This window comes from Orycteropus afer, unplaced genomic scaffold (genome assembly GCF_000298275.1).
Source record: "Orycteropus afer afer isolate SDZICR_OR568_19922 unplaced genomic scaffold, OryAfe1.0 scaffold00255, whole genome shotgun sequence".
Lineage (NCBI taxonomy): Eukaryota > Metazoa > Chordata > Mammalia > Tubulidentata > Orycteropodidae > Orycteropus > Orycteropus afer.
This window is the reverse complement of record NW_006921842.1, coordinates 3,698,873-3,720,848: the sequence shown is the minus strand read 5'-3', so window position 1 is coordinate 3,720,848 and position 21,976 is coordinate 3,698,873. Positions and strand designations below refer to the sequence as shown.

Here is a 21,976-nt window from a genome sequence, read left to right as displayed (position 1 = left end):
TTGTCATTGTGTACCTTTTTTTTTTTTTTTTTTGCTGAGCTCTCATTTTTCCTTGAACTCTACATGTTAATGTACCACAGGTTTATGTCCTGATGGTTTCCCCAATAAACTCACTCCCAGGGTGATCCCAGATGGTCCCCTTTCTTTACATGTCTTAACTCTGACTGTGGACCCTCTCTGACATCATCCCTGAGCTCCAAACTGGTCCCTCAGCTGCCTTCATCTCTACTTGATTATCTGACAGCTATATCAATCTTCACATGCCCACAAGCAAAAATCATGGAGCTCCTTCCAAAGCACTGCTGCCTCAGGCTTCTCATTTCAGTTCAACAGTCTGTTCTAGTTAATCTAGCTCAAGTCCTTGGAGTACTCTTTGATTTTATGATTCCCTCAGGACTCACCATTCACCCCACCAACATGTACTGTAAGTTGTATTTTCCAGCCTTTCCTCAAATATCATCGTTCATTTCTACGTTCCTAGCACAATCATCTATCACCTGGGTAAATAGCATAGAACCTCAGTTAGTCCCACATTTCCACTGTCTCTCTTTCAGTCCATTCCCACATAGCAAGAAGAAGGTTTAAAATATAAATATAATCATGCTTCTTCCTGCTTCACAATCCTTCTAAAGCCTTCTCAGTGAACTTAAGACTTTTACATCTTTTAATATATTTGTGTGTATTTATAAATTATTATATAATATATCCTCTTTAGGAGCTCTGATAGCACAGTGCCTAAGGCACTTGACTGCTAACCAGAAGGCTGGCAGTTCAAACTCCTCAGAAGGAAGGTTGGGCAATCTACTTCCGTAGTGATACTGCCTCAGAAACCTAAGGAGGGGTTGCTATGAGTCCACTCCACGGCACATAACAACAACAACAACAAATATCCTCTTTAAGGATCTATAGGTAAGAGCCAATGACTCTTTTGAATCCTGCTAAGAGGATTCTTACAGAGATAGAATTTGGACAGTAGAAACAGCACTCCCTGGTACAGAGGCCATAATATTGAGTTCCAACCCTGGACATCTTTGTATCAGAATCTTCTCAGGTTTATCTCCTAAGTCAAATGATGTGTCCATCTCTTGCCACCTCCACTTCCTCATGCCAAGGAGCAATACTTTCTACTGGACTACATAGTCAAGTCCTATACCTATTTAGTCCCCTTATGCAGCCAGAGCAACCTTTGAAAAAGAGAAGCCTGATTAGACTCTCCCCCACCAAAACACTATCCATTACTTTTAAGAAAATACAGATTAGCCCACTGGGCCTAAGCATGTTCTTGCCATTAAAAACTTCTACATCTTCCTCAAAAACCTGCTGCCCTCATTATATTTGACCATTCTTGTTTGCTTATTCATGACAATGAACATTTACCTTTGCTGTTCCCTCTTCCTGGAATGTTCCCCTATATGCCTCCTAAAGCAGTCAATAATTGTCCTTCAGATTCGGATCCACTGAAACTCTGTAAAAGTGACTTCCACTACCCTTCAGATCAGTGTATATGCCATTATCATTCATTCCCATAACCTGGTGTACCATGAGCCATTTCATTTTGTACAGCCATCATTCATTTCTGTGATACTTTGATTTAAATCATCTGTCCTATCAAGATGCTGCATGCTCTGAAGCAATATTTGACTTTGGTCTCTATCTTCGCCCATGATATGTGTTCATTAGTATTCATTTTAGTGCTTGTATGCTCTGCTCCCCCTGGTCCCCATGTTGCCCATAGAGATGCTCAATGAAAGAAAACACAGCATACACAATCTCTTGACATTTGCTGTAAGGTCACACCAACATGTATCTTATATACAATTTAGAAAGACCTGGAAGGTAAGTGGGGTGAACTCTGAATGAGGCTCACTTTGTGGATAGAATTCCAAAGTCGGAGGAACAGAAGAAAGGTATACAAAACAGACATGACAGCATGAAGAATTGTTCAAGGACATAGAAAAGAAATAGTTTTACTAAAGTATGAGAGTTCTGCACAGATCCACAAAACACATGTTGGACAGAGATCAATATTGCCATAAGGAAGGCCTTCAATAAAGGGCAGACTCCAGAAAATTCTGATTCCTAGAAATATTATGGAGGCAGTGGTGATTCCAAAGCTAGAAACCATAGAAAACAAGTTATCAGATATACTTGAAGTCTACTCTGGTCTCACCACAATAGTACAGGATTTGCTTTCCTCTTGTTTGAATGGATTACATCTTTATTTATTATCTTCTCCTACTTGCAATTTTCAACCAGGCATCCTGCCTATGCCAAGCTTCAAATGACCTTATACTCTTCCCTACTTGATGTGAGGCACACTTAGTCTCATTTGGCTTCCTCTCCCAGGACTACAAGTTATATACATGGCAACTTCTATAGATTCAGGATTTCTTTTTGTAGCTGCCCCCAGGTTCATCTTTATTTTTATTTTAAGAGCTTGTTTTACATTCAATGTTAGCATACATTTAGTTTCACTCTCCATTTACCATGTCCAACCTTAACCCAGTCTCTTCCCCTCCCTACCTAGTAACCCTCTTTCTGTGCTCCTCATATTTATGCAATCCTGTTTGTCCTGCATTTCCTCAATTTGAATGTTGGTCCTCCAGTGCCCTGTGGTCTATTGCTCTAAGGGATTACCATAGAGTATTATCATAGAGTATGTGGGTGCTTCATCTTCTTGGTGATTGGACACAACTCTCTTTATGACTCTCAGTTTTCACTCCTGAGGTTACACCTTCTTCTCTTGCTTTGGTGAGAAATTATTCTCCAAACCATGATACTTTTACCAGGATAACAGGGGAAAGAGTGGAGAGCATGAAGAAATTCAGACACACCTATGCCTTCAGGAGCTTACAGTTAAATAACTAGTCATTTATTTCTCTGTAAAATCTCCAGGCAGAATCTTGGGCATTACAATAGCCAAGGTCTTTGAGAAACAAATACAATTTATATACAATTGAAATACAAATAATGGGAACAAATAAAATTCATACTGAATGTCTAATGACTCAAGCAGGCACACAACAAGAATCCATGAGAGAAAACACGGAACAACTAATTATATGGACTTCATGCATCACTCTGTCATCTCAGAAGTGGGTGATTGTCTGCTCTTTAGCCCAGTCCTGAACATGTGCTTTGCCGAAGATGAGGTAGAAGGCCAGGCCCAATATGTTGATAGCAGCCGAAAGCAAGAAGGCATTTCTCCAACCCAACTCTGAATCCTGGAGGCAGGAAATTACGTCATTAACTTCCACCTTTTCTTGACAGTCTTGCATCTGAAAGGCTCACATTTCCCCAACTCTGCTCCAGCCTCTGTGGGCTTCATGGTTGTTCCTAGATATGCCAGACACATATCTGTCTTAAGGCCCTTACACCGGCTACTCCTCTGTTGAAACGTTCTTCACCTGGATATTCATTACGTTCAGTATCTCACCTCCTTCAGGTCCTTGATCAAATGTTACCTTTTCAATAAAGTGTTCTTAGACCTCTCAAATTAAAATGGAACCTTCACTAACTTCTTATGTGTCCTATTCCCATTTTCATTTTGATTCTTCTCTTAGCACTTACCACTACCCAATATACCAAAAATGTATTTGCCTGAAATTTTTAAAGGTTTTAGCACTGATAGTCCCACACCCCAGGAAATCTCTCAGTTTTTATAAGAACTCAGAAAATATTAACTCATAATATTGAGCATTCCTTCTCTCTCCACACCCTGAAAATGTTCAAATTACCTACATGACTGGAGTCTAGGGAGAGAATGAGAGCATTTGGGAATGCTTCAGCTTCAAGTTGAACTTTAAGGAGAGAACAAAAATACCCTTAATCTGACTTCTTATAACCTCTATCGACCCTCCATATACCCTTTTGCAGTTTCTTTCATAAACATTTTCATCACAACATATGATCTCACCTGACTGAGGAAAAATCCAGCAGTGGTAGGAGAGATGGCTCCAGCTATGTGTGCAAAGATTTGTGATAGTCCCTTAAGAAAGCCTGTGTATCTATAAGAGAGAGAATTAGATAAACAATCTCCTGTAAGCAAAGGGTTCATCTCAGAAGGACTATTGCAACTCTGTACTTATCTCTGGGGATGCCTGAACTTGTGCTGACCCTGCAAAAAATGAAATGGACTGACCCATTGCCCTGGGTCGATTCTGAGTCATAGTGATCCCAAAGGACAAAGTAGAATTGGCCCCACAGGTTCCCTGTTTTCAAGGCTGTAATCTTTATGGAAGTTGTGTCACATCTTCCCTGCAGAGAGTTGGTGGGTTGGAAACACCAATCTTTCAGTTAGCAGCTGAGCACTTAACCACTGTGCCACCAGGGCTCCTGAAATGGACTTGGTAATTATTATTATAATCCTGGGCTAGATCTGGAGCTCTGGTGGCACAGTGGTTAAGTGCTCAGCTGCTAACTGAAAAGTTGATGGCTCCAACCCACCAGCTGCTCCATGGGAGAAAGATGAGGTGGTCTGCTTCTTTAATGATTTACAGCCTTGGAAACCCTATGGGTCAATTCTACTCTGTCCTATAGGATAACTATCAGTTGGGATTGACTCAGTAGCAGTGGGTTGGGACTAACTTGAGCATATTTTTTGTAGAAAATGTACAGATCAATAGTTTGCACCTCGTTTATATGCTATCTTGATTTCTGCCATAAGTCTGATCTTGGAGCCTTGTTTTGGCTATAAAAGACCCTCACTGGATGAAACAATGGCTTCCCTGAGATGAGGGTCTCTCCCAGGTATCTTAGCAGTTGATTGTATGTGTTCTGTGTGACTGTTAAAGGACTTTTGGGAGCTACGCATAGAAATTCAGTCATCTTTTATCATTACTTATACTTTCTTTCTCTAGTTGTACCATACTAATTATCCTATTAAAACCTTATGTGAGCATGTGCTATGGAGTTGCATGGGTCCTTTCATTTATCTGACCCTGTGTAACTGTCACATTCCTCGAGAGAGAGAGATTTTTCTCTGTTTCTCATGTCAATGTTATCTGGATGTCAGAGGAGGTTCAGAGCAGCTTGAACTGTACTGAGTTTCTGTGAAGATGAGAAAAAGAGGTACCTACCGAGGAGCAATATCCAAGATGTTAACAAAGACTCCTGAGTCACAGAAGCTGCTGAGGCCAGCAGAGAGTACCAAGAAGGTCACAGTGGTTCTGACACTGGATCTGACCCAGTACAGAAACACTATGAGCAGGGATGGTAGGAGGGTTCCTAGGAGAAAAACAGACACCGCGTAAACTGTTGGCTTCTCTGGGAGTTTCATGATCACCCCTATAACTGCCTCCCTCCTTACCTACGGCAGTGAAGAGTTTCCTTACAGTGATGAGTCGGAGAATTTTTCTGGAAAGGAGGAAATCTGCCAATAGACCTCCAAGAATAACACAGATGAAGCCAGATATAAACGGAAGGGCAGATAGGATCCCACTCTGCGGATAAGAGGTGAGGTGAGATGCAGACCCTCACTTCCACAAATTATGACCCCAACTGATACCTGAACTGATTGCCCACATCTATAACGTTTCCCTGTGTACTCACCACTTTTCAAACAAATTCATTGTCGATATAATTTTAGTGCCTGGAGGAAAATATGCCTATGGCTCAATTTGCAGAAAAAGACTAGTTTACTTGTCATACATAGAGATCACCTGGAAATAGATATTATCTTCTTACTATCAAAGACTCAACCCAGTAGAAAAATATACAAAGGATATGAATAGATAATTCACAGAGAAGAAAAATAAGTGGTTGGTAAACTTTGAAACTTACTCAACCCTTTCTTAGTAAGAGAAATACAAAATGAAACTATAGTGAGATATCATTTTTCATGGAACAAATTGGCAAAATTCTAAATATTTGTGGCATGCTCTGTGATGTTGCTCTAGGGAAATGGTTCTTTCAATAATCATTAAGGCCTTATGGAGAGTGTTATGGATCGAATGTTGTTGTTGTTATTAGGTGCTATCAAGTTAGCTCCAATTCATAACAGCCCTATGTACAACAGAATGAAACACTGCCCAGTTTTGCCTCATCTTCACAATCCTTGCTACACTTTAGCCCAACATTGCAGCCATTGTCAATACATCTCATTGATATATTTTCACTGACCCTCTATATTACCAAGCATGATATCTTTCTCCAGGGACTGGTCCCTTCTGACAACATGACCCAAATACAAAGGACAAAGTCTGGCCATTCTCACTTCTAAGGAGCATTCCAACTATACTTCTTCTAAGACAGATTTGTTCACTCTTCTGGCAGACCATGGTATTTTCAGTATTCTTCCCCAACACCACAATTCAAATACATTAACTCTTCTTCGGTTATCCTTATTCATTGTCCAGCTTTCACATGCATATGAGGCTATTGAAAATACCATGGCTTTCTCTGGTGGCACAGTGTCTATGGCATTTGACTACTAACCAGAGGTTGATGGTTCAAACACACCAGCTGCATTTACTCAATGGCAGTGAGTTTGTTTTTATTTTTGGTTTTGGACCAGGCAAACTTTAGTCTTCAAAGTGATATCTTTTCTCTTAAACACTTTAAAGAGGTCTTTTGCAGAAGATTTGCCCAGTGCAATATGATGTCTGATTTTTTGACTGCTTGACTTCTTGAATGGATTGGATTGTGTCCTCCAAAAAGAAGTTCTAAGTCCTATAACTATAAATATAACCCTGTTTGGAAATGTGATTATTCTTTTGTTATGTTAATGATCTCATGCTGATTAAGATGGGTTCTAAACCTAATCCTGAGGTTTGTTTTATGAAATGGAAAAGCAAACACAGAGGGAAGAGGAAGACGGACAACAATATAAGTACAAGCAGCCAAGTAATACCACAGAACACCCAGGACCACAGAGAAGGAAAGAACCTCCTCTAGTTAATGCTTTGATTTGGATTTATAGTTTCCAAAACTGTAAGACAATAAATTATGCTCTATAAAGCCACCCACTTTTGGTATTTTTGGTTACAGCAGCACTAGATAAGTAAGACAGGGGCAATATAGCAATCTATATACATATAAAATTTGTACTCATATACCCCCTGACTCATCAGTCTAATAGTACATATTTACTCTACAGAAATAGTTTCACAATTGCACAATGACAAATAAACATTTCTTTGCAAGATTGCCCAAAAGAATAGAAACAACCTAAATATTTCTCAGTAAGAATTTTCTCATGCACTGATATTAAAGATATCTAAGGCTCTTAAATGGCAAAACAAACAAACAAACAAAAACACCTAATATATAAAACATGGCAAGTACAGCATACAATGTATTGTATAAAAAAGAGTTGAGAAAATAAGAGTGTGCATCCAAGCATGCTGGCATTTTCATAAAGAAACAATGTAAAAAATTAATGAAGAATAGTTATGAATGGACTTGGCATAGTGATTAAAGAAGATTGGGAACAGGGGCGGGAGTAAGGATTTTCAATCTATATATTTTCATATGCTTTTAAAATATTATATTTTGTTAAAAGATTAGCAAATCAACCTCTAAATTAAAATATTGAAGAAAATGTGAGGCAAATTTTTTCTCAAGGAAAAAGAGACCATGTGATGTTGAGTAGAATCCAAACAATGGGAAGGGTTTAGCTCCATTTTCTGCTTCCAGCTTCTTTTTCCATTCATTCTCCGCCCTCATGCTCCCATAACTTGGCCTTGAGGGTGGACAGTTCTCCCTCTCAATCTCATGCCAGAGCAAACCACTCCCACCAGCTCAGGATGTCAATAGTTCAGCCCTGACTTCCTGCTCCTCTGGGCCTCCTGTACCCTGATTTTCTTGCTTGGAGCTTCTGGTTTCATTGTCTCATTCAGGCCTTCTTTTTCCTTTGAAAAGACCATAGCTATTCCTTCTTTGGGCTTTCTGACTGTAATAATTCCAGCCTGCTTGAATCCTGACCCTGCCTCCTCCTCAGACTGACCACTAAATCAGCTTCCTGTTTGGCCATTTAGAACCTTTCCTCAAAAAGACCCAGTCAATGTGAGAAAGGTATTTTTGAATACAAAGGGTGAGAGTGTGACAGTGATTCCATAATCTTGGGAATTGTCACTAACACTTCTTAGTCTTCTAATGTAATCTTCACCACTTTGGTGCCATACACCTATGAGCAAGATTGCACACAACTGGGCAAGTGTTTCATTCTACTACACATAAGGTTGCCATAAGTCAGTCAAAGCCTTCATTCATTTTGCAAAATTTCAGAGATCTGTACACACATACATAATTTTTTCTTTATATATACTATACTTGAATACACTGTTAAAAAAGTTATCTACATATTTAAGTATGAATACTAATTGAAGCTTATGTCTTGTTTATGATGTCTTATTTATATCATATCTTATTTAAATTTCTCTGTCACAGGCATCTCAAAGGCAGAATTTGTTTTGCTAATCATGCATTGCTTATGCTACAAGCATGGTATCTTGTTTAGAAAATAATGAATAACTAAATAGAAAATTTTTTCATAGATCTCTGCAAAATATGACATTCTATGAATAACAGGATTGTCTAGAAGAACTATAACAACTTGCTCCATTAAGTACCAAGCCATAATTAGATCAATCACAACCAAAGTTAACCCCATTGCATTGTCTACATGAGAGTCATTGAGACCTATCTCCTGATTTTGTGACCTGGGAGAGACAGAGTATTATATAACTAAATAATCAAGCAGAAGAACACAGGTGATTTCTCTGTACTTACATCTCTGAGGTTAGCTTGAAGTACAGAGCTGATGTATGTTGGCATATACCCCATCATGATATAAAAATGCCAGTAGTGAGAGAAATAAAAGACTAAAATGGCCAAAAGTGGTAGAGATTTGATCATAGCCTTAACAGGAAGAGACCAGCCTGGAGAACAATCCTAGAAAAAAGCACATATCAATATCCAATCCATCAGAGACAGGAGTTCTTTCCATTGCACTCTTCACATCAAAGATATCCAGGCAGACATAGAGGAAATGGCAGGGGAGTCCCTCAATGTACCTGTTGGGCCAATGCACACATGATGTATGTCTTCTCACCAGGGCTGATAAAGGGATGATTCGTAGGGTCATCATAAACAAGAGGAAACCAGAGAAGACAACAGGTACAACCAATTCCACCTTGGAAAAGAGGATCTAGTAAGCACTGCATTAGAGTTCTTCTATCATTTTCACCCTCCCTGACATGACTACTCTTGTTGTCAGAATGACTGACCCCAATTCTCTTTCCTGCATCTATACCCTTGCATAGTCCTATCTTAGGTGGAGGGTTGTTGTTGTTGTTATTAGGTGCCATTGAGTTGACTCCAACTCATAGCGACCCTATGTACAACAGAATGAAACACTGCCCAGTCGTATACAATCCTCACACTCCTTGTCACAGCCACTGTGTCAATCTATGTTGTGGGAAGGGTCTTCCCCTTTTTTTCCTGACCCTCCAGTTTACCAAGTATATCCTTCTGCAGGGAATGGTCCCTTCTGCCCACATTTTTGGCTTTGGCCTTGACCCTGCATCATCTTTTGACAATTGCCTAGAACTATTTAGAGCATAGACCTTAAGAAGCATTGTGTGTTTTTCTTGTCCTCTTGGGTCTTGGCTATTCCCATGGAAGAACATATCCTAGTTAACAACTCTCCGAGGGAGATGAGACACATACGTTTCAGAGCTGCCCAGACATCCAAGAGAACTGTGAGAATAAATGATTGTTGTTTGATACCATTCAGTTTTGGAGGTTTTGAAATGCATCATTAGTTGAGGCTGTAACAAAATGTTACTACCCCTGTGCTTGAAAATGCCCTACCTGATTAAGGACCTGTCAAAATTCCTCCTTCTACTCATGCTTTCACAAAGTTCTGCTCCTCATTAAATCTTCCCATTACTCTCTCTTACATTTCTCAAAGCACCTAAGAGTTAGCAGTATAATATTATGTGCAACTGGTCACCCAGACAATGTCTGGTTATGAGCTGAAGTCAATCATCAGCAAAGAAATTTTCTCTAATATAGACATGACTGGAGTGATGAGAAACCCCATTTTATCAATACTGAGTGGAAATTTGGCTCATCTTATAACTTCTTTATCAGGATCTTGGGAAAATGTTAAGTGCTCTCAGGTTCCTTTGCTGGCTTGTTGTTCATATATTTATTCATAAATGTCACAGAACAGCACTGTAAATCAGTCCATTTGCTAGATTTTGAGAATATAAGTCTACAAAGACACAATTTTGCCATCAAGGAATTTGGTGGCACAGTGTGTAAAGCACTTGGTTGCTAACCAAAAGGTCTGTGGTTTGAACTGACCAGCCACTCCATGGGAGTAATGTGGCAGTCTGCTTCTGTATAGATTACAGCCTTGGAAACCCTATGGGGCAGTTCTACTTTGTTCTGTAGGGTTACTCTGAGTCAGAATTGACTTGATGGCAGTGGGTGTTGTTTTTTGGCTGAGGGAGGAATAGACAGGAAAATTTGCAAAGTCTCAAAATCTTGGTGGAGGATTTGAGTATTCATAAAACAAATAATTCCTGATTTCCTGTTATGTATATGCTACTTAAGGAGCTCTCATGCTGTAGCGGGTAAGGCATTTGGACGCTAACCAGAAAGTCAGCAGTTCAAAACCACCAGATGCTCTGCAGGAAGAAGATGAGGCAATTTGCTTTCATAAAGATTTACAGCCTTGGAAACCCAATGGGGGTTGCTCTGGTTCGGAATCAACTCAATGGGAGTGAGTTTGGTATTTTTTTGTTTTGATTTGTTTTGTTTGATATATGCTATTTACTGTTCCTCCAAGTGATAGGCAAGCCTCTTTCAGTGCTTGAATACTATTTCTCATCTGCCCTTTTGAAATATCTGAGGGAGAACTTTTGAAAGTAGATGTGCTCAAGAAATCAAATTTCACACCTTTTTTTTTCCTGGTGAATTTGTTTACCTGATGTTACAAGAATGTAGGATCTAAGATAAATATTGTCCAGTGAAAATGTTGTTGTTGTTGTTGTTATGTGCCGTGGAGTTGGACCCAACTCATAGCGACCCCTTCTTGGGTTTTGGAGGCAGTATCACTACGGAAGTAGATTGCACCATCTTCCTTCTGAGAAGTGGCTGGTGGGTTTGAACTGCCAGGCTTCTGGTTAGCAGTCAAGTGCCTTTAGGCACTGTGCTACCAGAGCTCCTAGTGAAAACGTTAGTGGTACTTATTTTAAGGAATTAGGCAATTAGCAGATGGTATTTCAAACAGAGAATGTTTCAAAATCAAACACAAACCATGGCTGAAACCAACTGGCAGGGTTGCAGACGGGACTGGTTAAAGGTAAAATTGTGAAGTATTAGAATAATTTCTGTGCATACTATGCTCATTCCAAAAACCAAACCAAACTCATTGCCATCAAGTCAATTTTGACTCATAGTGACCTCTTTTGGGTTTCCAAGGCTATAAATCTTTATGGAAGCAGACTGTGTCATCTTTCTCCCATGAAACAGTTGGTGGGGTTGAACTGCTGACCTTTGGTCAGCAGCCAAGTGTTTTAACCACTATGGCACCAGAGAGTTCCTAATTAGGTAACGTTCCTACAATATTCTGGTTAGTATAAGACTTGGCTAAATTCAAAAGAAAATATTACATGAATGAGTATGATTTAAATTACAATCTCATCAAAATAAAATTTTCAGCACTTTACAAAATAAAGGATTCTGGGTCCTTGTAGGTTCAATTTAGAAGCATGAAAGAATATTACAATGCTTTTAAAATCATAAGGCTTATTCTAGCCAGGCACTCAGGATACATAAACTTACACATTATTTTGTCAGCAAACAAGATTCATCATATGATTAGCTCTGAATATTATCAACTTTAGATATATAAACATCCATGCTTATTAGGATTTGGTTAACAATCCCTAACTTCTGTAAAAAACAGCAACAAAAATACCCTGCATTCTCTGTCAACAAATAAACTCTGAGATTTTAAAAGTAAAACTCACCAGAGATGTAGAAGATATAAGGCCATCCTATGGCCTGGCAGAGGAGACCACCAACAGCGAAGATGATGAAGGACCCCAGCAATGCCCCTGACACAAGATGCAAGCATGTTTGGATGAAAAGGCCAGGCTTGGGACTCTGCGATTCCTATTGACTGACTCCTTTAACAAAGCTGAGTTGCATAGTGTTAGAAGTATGAGTTTTAGTCCAGACTATGTAGGCTCAAATCCTGCTCCTTCACGTGATAACTGTGTGATCTTATTGATCTCCTTGTGTCTCTATTTCCTTACATGAGAAATGAGGATAATTATATATACCAAAAAAAACAACAAAAAAAAACCTCATTGTCATCGAGTAGATTTCAACTCATAGTGACCTCTGTTGGGTTTCCAAGGCAGTAAATCTTTATGGAAGTAGATTGTCCCATCTTCCTTCCAAGGAGCAGCTGATACATTTGAACCACCAACCTTCTGGTTAGCAGGCAAATGCCTTAGGCAGTGCACCACCAGAGCTCCTTTATATATTATGTATAGCTGACTCATTAAATCGTTTCAAGACAAAGTCAAATAATATGGGCAAAGTGCTTATGCAAAATGTTGGCACATTTGAAGCATTTGATTATGGCCAAGAGGGACTGTATAGGATAGTGGGTTAAAGCAGGGATTATGGAGACAGTGTATTCTACCTGGGGTGGTAAGTTTGGTTCTCTTCATAAGCCATGGCAGAGTACTCTTGGACAGTGCATATAAAGTAAGGATTAGGGTGTTGATTACCTGATATAGCAATGCTGGTGAGTTGACTCCTTTCAAGTGGAGGAGCCCATTTGACCCAAATTGAATACTGACCTGTTGTTACCATAACCTGAGGGGGAGGGAAGGGGAAAGATTCGTTCTTTCATGTCTGCATTCATTCGGGATCCTAAATTCCACTTGTACTTAGAAGACATCTTGGTACCTGTGCTATGCCTTGGACAACTCGAATGACGATGACTAAAGTCACTCCAGTATTTGCTGCCAGTGGAATGAACAGGGTCAGGGCTGAGGAAATGAACAAGCCAGCACCAACCACATGCTTGACTCCAAATATTCCAGCCACATATCCAGTGGGGATTGGGGCTAGGAAAGAGCCATAGTTGAGAGAGCTGAGGATGATTCCCTGGATTTCAGGACTCCAGTCATACACTGGGGCCTAAAGGACAAAGAGAAGCTCATGTTTATTTGTCTTCGGTTAGAGAATTGACGTTCATTATTGCTAGGACTTAAAGGCAAAAAATCATAGGGAGGTCTTCCTTTTTGCCTCTTTCCAATTCCTCCAATCTACCAATTTCATCAAAAAAAACCCCTAAATATGCCCAGTTCTCTCTTTCTACTTACCATAGCACAATTAATCAACTAATTAAAATATAAGAGAATATAAGAGAGCCTGTACAGAAAGCAAGTCTATAAAGTAGGCAGCATGATTTGCAAGGTAACAATAATAATAATAATAAGTAGAAGAAATAAACAGAAAGTAGATATTACTCTGTGAAATTTATTTGTGGATATTTTTGTCATTGTACAGGAATATATATAATATGTATGTATATATATATATGTATGTATGTATAGCAAAACTAAACCAAACTTACTGCTGTTGAGTCAAATCCAACCCATAGCGACCCCTCCTTGGGTTTCCGAGGCAATATCATTATGGAAATAGATTGCCCAACCTTCCTTCCGAGGAGTGGCTGGTGGGTTTGAACCTCCAGGCTTCTGGTTAGCAGTCAAATACCTTAAGCGCTATGCCACCAGAACTTCTGTATGTATGTGTATTTACCATAAAATAAAAAAAAATTTCTGTTTCTATTATTCTTACTAAGTCCTTGTTGTTGTTGTTGTTGTTATGTGCCGTCGAGTCGGCCCTGACTCATAGCGACCCCTCCTTGTGTTTCCAAGGCAGTATCACTACGGAAGTAGGATTGCCCAACCTTCCTTCCGAGGAGTGGCTGGTGGGTTTGAACCGCCAGACTTCTGGTTAGCAGTCAAGCACCTTAGGCACTATGCTACCAGAGCTCCCTGGATTACACTAAAAAAATAGCAATATAATTTCATCAGAAACATATTATGATCCTGTGCAGTGCCTGGTACATAGTTGATGCTCAATAAATACTTTTTAGCTAAATGAATCACATATTTTATTAAAATAACCCTTTAAGTCAAATTATTTGAGACAAAAAAGGAGTCTAGAGTCTTATTACACTTACCACATCTTTAAATTCTGTTAGAGTTTCATTCCAGTAGTCCTGGGAGCCAGAGAGGGGCCTCTCTGTGGAGGCATTGTGATGGCTGGGTTGGGATGTGTGGTTCACCATAGCTGGCATGGCAATGCTCATGATCATTTGTTGCGTGTAAGTGGCAAAATTACAGAGCTGCAAAATGAGGGCCAGCCCATAACGGACAGAACAAAATCCTAAAATGAGAGGGGACAGAAAGTCTTATCAGCAAAATATTCTTCTTCCAACCGTCATATGTATTGAACGAGAGAAGATGGTTGGCTATCTGTAAATCAGAAATACAGAGAAAACAGATGTTATTCTGCTTGTATTTCAAGGATTCCTGTTCCCTGGGAGGTGAGGGTTGTGCAAGCTTGGGGATTAAAAGAAGTAGACTTAGAGAAAGAAATGGCCAGAAGCAGTGATTGATTGCATATGGCTGGTAAGACAGAGGAAGTTGTTGAAAATCACTTACAGATGTACCTGCTTTGGCAGCCGGGATGATTCAAGGTATCATTTATAATTAGAGAATATGGATGATTAACATGATTAAGGGGTACAGAATGGCAAAACTAGAAAGATGGGCTATGATTTGAAGACAGATGTATTTAAACTTCATCTTGATACTGTAATCTAGGTTTGCACAAAGTTTGCCGGTGATCATGGCAGCTCTAGGGCTTCCCTTGGGATTGAATCTAGATACAGTAGTTTGTCAACAGTTAGAAATTGTTGAGTAGACTGTCCCTGCAGCGAAAGCCCAGAGGTAATATGGGATCACTGTCCTCAAGGCATGTAGAGGCAAGTTTCCTGGCTGCCACCAAAGAGCAAAATGACTGGAAATGGCCAGCACTGCTTCCTATTGTGTAGTGATCCTCTTGCTAAGGTTCTGGAATTGACAGATCTGCACTTTTGGCTTAACTGTGGAAGCATTTGTCAACACCCTCCATCCATAAAAATTTACATCAGAGTTTTGATGAATGTCATATTGATGTGGCAGTTTCAAGCAAATAGCCACATTTATGATGGAGCTCTGGTAGCACAGTGCCTAAGGCACTTGACTGCTAACCAGAAGGCTGGCGGTTTAAACCCACCAGCCACTCCTCGGAAGGAAGGTTGGGCAATCTACTTCCATAGTGATATGGCCTCAGAAAGGAGGGGTCGCTATGCGCTGGGTCCAACTCGCCGGCACACAACAACAGCCAAGATGGGGCTGCTTTCCAATGCATTCGAGTCTTTTTCTTTGTCCTAAGGTAAAACTTTATGGTTATCTTCAATTAAAATCAAAACCAAACCTACTGCCATTGAGTCAATTCTGATTATATTATGGAGACCCTATAGAACAGAGTAGAACTGCCCCCACAGGGTTTCCAAGGCTGTAAATCTTTACAGAAGCAAACTGCTTTATCTTTCTTCTGCAAAACAGCTAATGGGTTTGAACCACTGACCTTTTGGTTAGCAGCCAAATGCTTTCACCACTACACCACCAGAGCTCCTTAGACATTACCCAAGGTCACATGAAATTTAAGTGTAGAAGATTGCATCCAGGATATCATAACATTTAGGCATCCTGTCCTCCTTAGACTCCTCTTTACTGTGACTGTTTCTCAGACTTTCCTTGTCTTTAACATTCCTGATAGTGTTGAGAACTACTGGTCAGTTATTTTACAGAACATTCTCAACTGACATTTGTCTCATGCTTTCCCCATGATTATATTGTTAACCTGAACACTGTATTTAAAGTAATGTGTTTTTAGAAATGTGCTTACAAGAGGAAGACTACAGAGTTTAAGTGCCATTCTTAACACATCATATCAAAGGTACCTACTATCCACATGACTTATCATTGCTGATGCTAACCTTGATAATCTGGCTTGAGTTAATGTTTGATTGGTTTTTTCATTGCAATGTGACTTTTTTTCCTTTCTTTTCATACATCTTAAGGTGAGGTATCTATATAAATTATTTTTAATTCTTTTGTCTGGGATAAATAGGCATTGCTTTTGCTCTTAAAAATTTTATAGAATCATTCTGATGAAACCAGCAGGATAAAACTTTAAGTGATAATTTTTTGACACCTTCTCAATTTCTTACATAAGAAAATGTATACTATTAATAGCATATACACATATGTTATTTTTCTTTACTTATGTTTATAAATTATATTTTCCTAGATAGTCATTTGCTTTATCTACATTTTTCCATTAATTATTATATTATGTCTTTCATCTCCATCTTGCTAATGATAACTTGTTATATTTATTTTTCTCTGGCTGATTAATCTGAATAGTGGATTCCTTTTTTGTTGTTATGAACGGCATTTTCATCAAGCACCAGCTTTCAGATACATTTTTAAAAATTTTTTTTTAATTTTGATTTGGGTGCAAATTTACAAAGGAGATTCATTTTACTCTCAACAGTTCATACACATTTGGTTTCACTTCCCAATTATAATCCCAACAAAAGCTCTCCTCCCATCTCCTCCCTGTGACTACCTCTTCCTATGCCTCTTGTCTATGCATTCCTGTCTGTCCAGCTTTCCCTCTATGCAAATGCTTACCTTCTGATGTCTCATGGTTGATTGATCTAAGGCAGTGCGTTTCCCTGGGGTAGGTGTGTGCATCTCCCTGGGGTAGGTGTTCTGCCTGTAGGTCTTTCTGCTGTTTGGCTGAAAGCTAATCCATGGAAGTGAGCCCAGTTCCAGGCCCAAAGTATAACCCCAGGCATTAGTCTCGAGGGTTCCATCAGTCTCTATCTGACCAGTAATTCTGGTCATTTTTGTGTTTTTGAATTCTGCTTTACATTTTTCTTCTCACTCTACCTTCAAATACATTTTCATTTCAATTCCATCATAATTTGACTTCACATATTTTCCATACTTATGTTGTTGATTCTGTTTTTGTACATACTTTCCATGAAGCTGTGTTGTAAGCTTCCATGGAGTCAGCCTCTGACTAATGGTGACTCCATGTACAGTGGTATGAAATGCTGCCTGGCATGAAGTTATCCCCTGATCAGTTGTGGATTGGATCATTTCGACCAACAGGGTTTTCATTGGCTGTTTTTCAGAAGTATATCACCAGGCCTCTCTTCCTAGTCCATGTTAGTCTGGAAGCTCTAAAGAAACCTGCTAAGCATCATAGCAACACTCAAGCCTCCACTGACAGATGGACAGTGGCTGCTCAGGAGGTACATTGGCCAGCTATGAAACCCAGGTCTCCACCATGGAAGCTAAGAATTCTACTAAGAATTCTACCACTGAAGTACCACTGCTCCCCCTGAACCTGTAAAGTCAGTGAATTGAAAGCTTAGTAACTTGCTTTCATTTATTCTCACATAATCTTTGTCTTCTTATCTTATCATCATTTGATCCATGATCTTACTACACTGTGTTCTTGGTAACTTTTTAAAGCCTTTGCTTTGTTCTGTATCTTTGGCATGGTTTTCTATGGCAATAATTTCTTTCCCTGCTGCTGTTAATTCCATATTACATAAATCTTCAATGACGTTTTTTCCTATTTAGTTTCCTTTCTTATCTGCACTGAATTCCTCTTTCATAATTTTCTGTTGATTTATTTTTTGTTTAATATGCTTTAAGTTTGTTTATTTTTCATTGTTAAGAATTTTTAAAAACTGGAGATGAAAATATTCTTCAATTTCTTCAAATAAAATAATAACATCAGGATGACATAATTGTTAGCAGTGTGGACAAAAGACCCAACCTCTCTGGCTGAATCCAGAACTGGCTGAATGCCAACTCTTTGTGCCTGCATGACTGGGATGAATCATTTAATCTCTCTGTGCCTGAGTTTCAAATTAATTCTACAAAGACATTTTTTTCCTCTTTAGTTTCCTTCCTGATCTGTATTGGGCTCTTTTCTCATATTTTTCTACTAATTTGTTCCTCATTTCATATACTCTAAACTTTTTTTAATTCTTAAGATTGTGAATAAATTGGAGTTGAAAGTATTCTTCAGTTTCCTCAAATAAAGTAAGACATCAGAATAACATAATAATTAACAATGGGGACAAGTGACCTGTACCTCACTGGCTGAATCTAGGTGCCACTTCTTTGTGACTGGATGACTTACATGAGTAATTTAATCTCTTGAATTCCATCTCTTATTACATGGCCCTGAAGCCAGTCATATCTCCATAAAGGGTTGTTACAAAGGTTAAATGAACTAATACATGTAAAATTTGAAGAATAGTACCTGACATAGAGCATACATTCATTGTGCAATAGCTGTTACTGCATTTTTTCACAAGTAACATGAGCCTTCTATGTTTGTTTGCCAACCACTCCTTCTACCTGCAAGATGTTAAGATCAGATTTTCGTATTTCACATATTACTGTAAAAAAAAATAGCACATTTACAAAAATACCTCCTGGGAAGAGGGAGCAGTTGGCAAACAAAGGTAGAAGGTGGGTGCTGTTTGCATGAAAATACAGTATATTTATCTTTGTATTTATCTTACAAAAATGTTCTTGTCAATATCTCTTTTATTTAACACATTCCTTTCCATTTTTTCTTCTTTGAGCCAAAGTATTGATATAGGTCCTACGGGGCCCATCCTTACAGACTTATGACATATAATGGGAGAGGGAGCATCTCTCTACAACCCATAGAACATTTGGTTTCAGGCCTACAAGTGCCTCTGATGCTGCAGTAGTGTCCAGCAAAGATGTCAGTAGGCTTTGAGGTGTGGGTACTGAGAGAAACTGTCAACAGTGCTCTGAGGGTGTGATACAGACAACCCAGCAGTACTCAGTAACCATGGGCCAGAGAGAGAGATGAGAGGAAATTAATGTTAGATATCTACTGATGAAGCAGTCAGCAGGATTTATTCATAAGCATGTGTAAGAAATATGTGGAGACACAACAAAATAGCCAGATGGCGTTTTGAGGAGCTCTGGGGACACAGTGGTTAAAGCATTTGGCTGTTAACCAAAAGGTCAGTGGTTTGAACTCATCAGCCACTCCATGGGAGAAAGAAGAGGCAGTCTGCTTCCTTAAAGATTTACAGTCTTGGAAACCATATGGGCAGTTCTACTCTGTCATTATGAGTTGGAATTGACTGGGTGATAGTGGGTTTGTTTTTGTTGTTGTTTGACTTGGACTTTGCCTTATCAAGTGAGGTAAGACTTGGCCAAAATGAATTAACATTATGAGCATAATGCCACTTGTAACCACAAGCTGGAGTAAAGTGAGTTACAAAGGTATTGCCTGATATAGCTCTAGCTACTGGTGTTGGTCACCAGAGGACTAAACAGTATGCTGTGACAGATCTCATAGAAAATAATGGAAAAAACTGGAAACCCTGGGGTTTTTAACATCACATGTGACTCCCACTTTAGATAACTTGTAACTGAGAGCTCTAGTGACTGCCAAAAAGTGGACTGTTGGGGGACACTATATGAGTAATAACAATAATATCTAATGTTCATATAGTGTTTTATATGTGCCGGTTGCTATTCTAAATGGTTTATATATTTTAACTAATTTAATCATCATGGAAATCCTATGAGGTAGTACTGTTATTCTCATATCATTTTAGGAAGTAAGACAGAAAGTTTAAGTAACTTGCAAAAGGTCATAGAGCTCATGAATGGAAGAATCAGAATTGCAAACTCTGACAGTTCGACTTCTAATTCATGCTTTTATCCAGTATACTATACTGTGCACAGCAGATTTTTATACACAAATTTCCCATATTACTGATTTTGAGACAGAAAGATTGAGGGTGGGAGAATTTGGGCAATGATATAGTTCAATAGGAGCTCTGGTAGCATAGTGCGTAAGGCATTTGACTGCCAACAAGAAGGCTGGCCATTCAAACCCACCAGCCACTCCTCAGAAGGAAGATGGGGCAATCTACTTCTGTAGTGATACTGCCTTGGAAACCCAAAGAGGGGTCACTATGAGTTGGGTCTGACTCAACAGCACATAACAACAACATAGTTCAATAGTTTAAATGGATTAAAACATATTAGAAAAGCATTCCATCTTGGTTAGTGTTTTACTTCTTAAGACATTATGTTATGAAAAGTTTATATCCTTAAGAGAATTAATAAATCATACACTTACGAGTCATTATGAGTTCAGGATAAAATAAGTTGTTCCATAGTTTTACTTATGTTGTTGTTGTTATGTGCCGTCAAGTCAGACCCAACTCATAGAGACCCCTCCTTGGGTTTCTGAGGCTGTATCATTATGGAAGTAGATTGCCCAACCTTCCTTCTGAGGAGTGGCTGGTGAGTTTGAACCTCCAGCCTTCTGGTTAGCAGTCAAGTGCCTTAGGCACTATGCTATCAGAGCATATTATGAAAAAAAAAAAAAAAGCACTAAGTTGTAGTATAGGTAAAAGGAGGAAGAAATGTGACTTTCATGACATCTGTTAAAAAAGAAGCCAGTTCCCTTTGATACAGGTCTATATCTAACATGAAATCTAATGGGATGTGCCCTTGACTTTGAATCATAGAAGCTAAGGTTGGTTTATATCTTTCCTACTTAATAGCTGCTCCGATTATTTTCCTTCATCTATTGATAATGACTTAATACCTTGTTGCTCTTGTTAAGTTCCATTGAGTGGTTCCATCCCGTAGCGACCCTACCTACAACACAATGAAACACTACCTGGTCCTGCACCATCCACACAATCATCATTATGTTTGAGCCCATTGTTGCAGCCACTGTATCAATCAAGCTTGTTGAGGGTCTCCCTCTTTTTTTCTGACCTTCTGCCTTACAAAGCGTGATGTCTTTCTCCAGGGATTAGTCCCTCCTGATAACATGTCAAAAGTACAAGAGACAAAATCTCACTATTCTCATTTCGAAGGAGCATTCTGGCTATACTTCTTCCAAGATAGATTTGTTTGTTCTTCTGGCAGCCCATGGTATATTCTTCACCAACACTGTAAACTTAATATCTATTTGTCCTATACATCTTTAAGGTTTCTTGGGATAAATAAAATAATTCTCAGTAAATATGCTTTATAGCTTTGTAGAATTCTTGGCAAGGTGGTGGCAGGAAGATATTTTATAAAAGGGAAATCAAGGTGACATATACTCCAGTGTTACTCAGGGCCAGACCCTTGTGCATGATTTTACCTTTCCTGAAGGTTTGCTCTTGAACCATGTGTAAATTCCCATCATTGGAAATTTCCTCTTCTGTGACATTGGCTTCTGCTTCAGTAAACATTTTGGTTCTCTGTTCCCAGGAACTGTCATTTATGTACTGAAATAAAAGAATATGAAAGGAAGCAAATATTAAGAGAAAAGGGTCCTATATCTCATATGATACTGGGCCAATTCTTTGCTTAAGAATTAGGAGGAAGTGCTGTTTGGTGGGGAATTTGCTTATGATTCAGGAGAACTGCTTAATCATTCCAGCTCTATTGTTTTCCAATATGTGACCTTACAAAGGTCACAGTTACCTTGGGGCTTAGTCTCTAAATGAGGAATCTAGCATATAAATTCTTTCTGGTTCTGTGTCCCATTTCTCTAAACTGGATCTATATCAATGGGATGATAAAACTTGACAACAATCTTAGTTGGAAATTCATTTGGAAGCTTCTAGTGAATGAAATTACCTAAAAAACTGTCTGTTGTAAACACCCAGCTATATTGGATAAAATATAGTAAACTTCCTTTTAAGTGCAGCTCCAATGATAGTACAAGATAATACCACGGATGAAATTGAAAGTTAAAAGCATGAGCTAACATTTTGGAACCCTGGGCCTGG

General features: G+C 39.0%; 1 protein-coding gene across 1 annotated transcript; it reads right to left on the bottom strand.

The window, feature by feature from the left end:
- Nucleotides 1–3,089: 3,089 nt before the first annotated feature.
- LOC103204671 (probable small intestine urate exporter) lies at nt 3,090–21,433 on the bottom strand. Its single transcript, XM_007949878.2, has 11 exons — nt 21,343–21,433; nt 14,225–14,430; nt 12,937–13,170; nt 12,756–12,843; nt 11,985–12,071; nt 9,015–9,133; nt 8,731–8,892; nt 5,309–5,441; nt 5,079–5,226; nt 3,917–4,007; nt 3,090–3,224 (listed from the first exon to the last, which is right to left on the bottom strand). Exons 1-11 carry the CDS (start codon nt 21,431–21,433, stop codon nt 3,090–3,092), a joined length of 1,494 nt encoding a protein of 497 aa, XP_007948069.2.
- Between the last annotated feature and the right edge of the window lie 543 nt (nt 21,434–21,976).

What these genes read in the sequence shown, in the direction of transcription:
- LOC103204671 (XM_007949878.2), bottom strand. Translation starts at nt 21,433, where the DNA reads ATGTTTACTGAAGCAGAAGCCAATGTCACAGAAGAGGAAATTTCCAAT. An exon ending in TTCAAGCTAACCTCAGAGAT is followed by an intron (nt 5,442 to 8,730) that starts GTAAGTACAGAG and finishes TCTTATCCGCAG; the next exon opens with AGTGGGATCCTATCTGCCCT. An exon ending in ATCTTGGATATTGCTCCTCG is followed by an intron (nt 4,008 to 5,078) that starts GTAGGTACCTCT and finishes TCTCTCTTATAG; the next exon opens with ATACACAGGCTTTCTTAAGG.